This window comes from Vigna umbellata, chromosome 4 (genome assembly GCF_029865625.1).
Source record: "Vigna umbellata cultivar VRB3 chromosome 4, Vumbellata_1.0, whole genome shotgun sequence".
NCBI lineage: Eukaryota > Viridiplantae > Streptophyta > Magnoliopsida > Fabales > Fabaceae > Vigna > Vigna umbellata.
The window spans coordinates 49,642,269-49,646,110 of record NC_142168.1 but is presented as its reverse complement, the minus strand read 5'-3'; the positions used below and the strand labels follow the sequence as shown (position 1 = coordinate 49,646,110).

The window sequence follows — 3,842 nt, the reverse complement described above, 5'->3', positions numbered from 1 at the left end:
TGTGGTTGTTTGATTAAGCATGATGTGTATATGGTTACTTCCTTGATCCATCTATATTAAAGGTTTAGTGTTGTGGATATTGCCCACAAGGTGTTTGATGATATGCCCGTCCGAGATGTAGGGTCTTGGAACGCAAAGATTTTGGGGTTTCGTCAAAACGGGAAAGCAATTAGGGCATTGGGTGTTTTAGGTAAGATGAAGGCTAAAGGGGTGAAAATGGATACAATTACGATGGCAAGTGTGCTTGTTGTTTGTGAGTAAGTGAATGATGTTGTTTATGAGATGTTGGTTCATTTGTAAGTGATAAAGCATGGGTTGGAAAGTGATGTTTTTGTTTGCAATGCTTTGATTAATATGTATACAAAATTTGGCGATGCACAAAGGATTTTTGATGCATGAAGGTGAGAGATGTGGTGTCATGAAATTCTATAATAATTGCATATAAGCATAATGATGAACGAGTTACTGCTCTTCATTTATTTAAAGGGATGCAATATGTGGGAATGTGACCTAAATTATTTGACAATTCTGACTTTTAGAAAATAATATTTTAAGATATTCACGAGTAAGTACTTTCCATATAACAATTAACAAAGTAGATAATGAGTATATTTTTTTTCATGTGAGTGAGATAACGAGTAAACATTATTTATATGTATTTATATTTATTTATATCTAATTTGATCCGTTCTCATTCTTAATCATAATAACGGGTCGTTGTGTTTCTTGCCTTATTAATGTTGAAAACAAAAATTAAATTCATAAAAATTAACAAAAAAATTAAAACGTAATTAAAAAACTAAATTAAACAAATTTATTAGAAAGTAAATTAGTATTTAATTTAACCCATGAAATTAGTGTAATATAATTTCAACAACATATTTTAAAAAATTAATAAAAGGAAAATGTCATTTTGTTTTGAAATTCTTTTTCGAGTTTTGGTGCTCCATTTGCACCTCCCAGTCCACACCGGCAGCACCATACTGAAGGAACAAAATATTGAATTGGAAAACCTACTCAGTGCGTCTCTCTCTCTCTCTCTCTCTCTCTCTCTCTCTCTCAAGTCGCATACTGAATCCTCCAACTCCACCATGTTCGGCTCCGCGCGAATCTTCTCCGACATCGCTCTCGGCCTCCGCCAAAACCTATCGGTAAATTCTCCTTCCGCTCAATTCGCCTTCGCCATGGGCTTTGTCGAACATTCTAGATCTTCACGTTGTCCTTTTCTCTTCCGTTTTGCAGTTTCGAGGTGTGCGCGTGCAGAACATCAACATCGGAGGCGGTATGGGAGGCGAGATCCCCGACAACAAGCGTCTGGAGTACGCTCTCCAGCACCTGCACGGAATAGGGCGCTCGAAAGCGCACCACATCGTCTGCGAACTTGGCGTTGAGAACAAATTCGTCAAGGACCTCAGCAAGAGGGAACTCTATTCCATTCGCGAGTTGCTCTCCAAGTACTTGATTGGAAACGATTTGGTACTTTCTTCCCACCATTTAGACACCTCTTTGCATAAATTACTCTATGTTTTTTGTACAAAAATACCAAAAAAAGAAAGAGCAAATTGAACCTAAATTTCGTGACTGGCCAAAACTCCTATTCTTCTTTATCGTATTCAGCAGCGTTGTGTGCAATCTCCTTTACTGGGTACAATAGTACACCCTGTAATATAAGTGTGATAAACCAGAATATGTATGCTTCTTCTTCTGAATTATCACTATGTCTCCGTGAGAACAGGACCAATACGCACACGCATCTCACCAACACTCTTACACACCCACAGCAAAGACACTCACTCACAACACCAAACATGGAAATTGTAGAGGAATTACAAGAATACTAGAGATTATTCACTCACAAAGACCAAACAACCCTATATATATTTCTGGTTTACAACAGACTTAACCATAATTATTAACTAACAGAATTTTTAAATTCTGTATACAAAAACATTATTACAATAAGTTTTTTTTTTTTAAACAACTAAGGAAGGTTAGTGTAACGAGTAAGTGGTCTATTAGGGGTGTCAGTATAATGTTTTTCAGATGATTAAGGACAGTTAAGGATGGAAAAAGGAGGAGGTGGCAGTAGAAATTAGACAAAAATTTTGGGTCAGTCTAATTCACTCAAAGCAAAATGAATCAAACTTTTCTCATTGGTGAAAATCAACGTATGTTTATCGGTTTTCAGAGAAGTCGGATGAAGAGCTTCTATGAAATGTGTAGTGTATAATTTGATTCTAACTTATAAAATAGGTTTAATTTATTTTTACCTTCTCTTTTTGTACTTGTATGTGTTTAAGGAGAATTTTTTATCTGAATAGGCTTGTTTGTTTCGTCATGTGTATGTGTGTTTCAGAAAAAGTGCGTTGAGAGAGATGTGGTAAGGTTGGTGGGCATTCAGTGCTACCGAGGGATCAGGCATGTGGATAACTTACCCTGCCGTGGACAGAGGACTCATACGAATGCACGCACTAGGAGGAGCCGGAAAACTTTCTCTGGATCGAGATAGGTACCGCTTGAGAAACAGATGAGTCTGAGATGATGAAATAAGTTTTGTTAGAGACTTAGCTGGTTTAAGTGAAATCAATGTTGAGATTTACATGTTCAATATGCCTTTGGCGGGTTCATCTTTTCATTGCAAGAGCTTTAATGGTCTTATTCTGCATTTTGGTGAGTTTCTTGTCTTGTCTTGGTTGATTGGCTAGCTAATGTGCTTTTTTATTTGAAAATTTTTAATCGTTTATGCTAGGCAAGGTTTTAAATTGTGGTTGTAGCTTTGTTGCAGTGCAAAATTTCAAATAAATGTAAATGATGCCATTGCAATTGTGGTCTGCCAGAGGTTATCGATATCCAAAAAGCCTTCGTTTTAGGACTCTGAAATTGTGGTTGCAAATTATTTATAAAGCCTTGATGTTGGTGTTACTGATGTGATCACTTTAAGGGTTGTGGATCAGTTGAGAGTGGAATTTGTAGTTGGTTATTGACTTAATTCCTAATTTGATTATTTAATTTTATTCAAATTTTCCAAAAGACCTCTAGCTATTGATTTTTCGAATTTAATTCTTTAGTTTATTAAAAACATCTAATTTGGTTATTTTGACTGTTTGTTGATCCTTTAATTTTTAACCAACCATCTGCTACTTCTTCTCCTTAGTTTCATTTTTCTTATTCATGGTGAAACAGGAAACTAGCGATAGCCAAATTAAGAAAAGAACCAAATTTGATGTTTTTAAAGAATTAAAGGACTAAATTAATGTCTTTAAAATTTTAAAAGACTAAATTGAACTAATTAATAACCAGAAGTCTTTTTTAAAGTTCGAATGAAATTAGAGGATTGAATTAGGAATTAAGCTTGGTTATTATAACCAGCTTTCCTCTAGCATGTTGTTGGAGATTGATACACTTTCTTTTTCTTCGTGGCTATGCCATCCACTGTCATCTGCTTCTGCACCTATCGATTTATTTTCCAAGTTTCTCTACCAAAAATACTTTATATACTTTGTCTGAGATGGAAATTAGAAAGTAGAAAACAAGTGAAAAAGAAAGAAAGAAAAAATTAAAAGTGAAGTTATTTCTAAAATGTCTTCTAACGTGTTTTCTTTCTATGTGATTTTTAAACCAATTAATTAAGGAAAATGAGTAGCAAGTGATGTAATCACATAGAATAAAATTATGTATAAAGCATGCTAGTAACTTTGTTAACTATTAATTGGATAAAAAACTATATGAACACAATTTTAGATTAAAACAATTGTCTAAACTATATTGTTGTTAAAGCTGAAGTTACTTAATAATATTTTTACTTAAGTCATTGGACACATTTTAATACCATAAAATGGACA

At 34.3% G+C, this 3,842-nt stretch overlaps 1 protein-coding gene across 1 annotated transcript; it reads left to right on the top strand.

Annotated features, from left to right (window-relative positions):
- The first annotated feature begins 890 nt into the window (after nt 1–890).
- Nucleotides 891–2,832, top strand: LOC124823083 (small ribosomal subunit protein uS13m-like). The gene is made up of 3 exons (XM_088111958.1): nt 891–1,151; nt 1,243–1,476; nt 2,357–2,832. The coding sequence occupies exons 1-3, from the start codon at nt 906–908 to the stop codon at nt 2,507–2,509; spliced, it is 633 nt and encodes a 210-aa protein (XP_087968084.1). The 5' UTR covers nt 891–905; the 3' UTR covers nt 2,510–2,832.
- Nucleotides 2,833–3,842: the final 1,010 nt, after the last annotated feature.

Bases quoted from the DNA above. Each gene is read 5' to 3' on its own strand.
- LOC124823083 (XM_088111958.1), top strand. From the start codon at position 906: ATGTCATTTTGTTTTGAAATTCTTTTTCGAGTTTTGGTGCTCCATTTG. The intron at 1,152-1,242 runs GTAAATTCTCCT...TCCGTTTTGCAG, and splicing joins GCCTCCGCCAAAACCTATCG to TTTCGAGGTGTGCGCGTGCA. The intron at 1,477-2,356 runs GTACTTTCTTCC...TGTGTGTTTCAG, and splicing joins ACTTGATTGGAAACGATTTG to AAAAAGTGCGTTGAGAGAGA.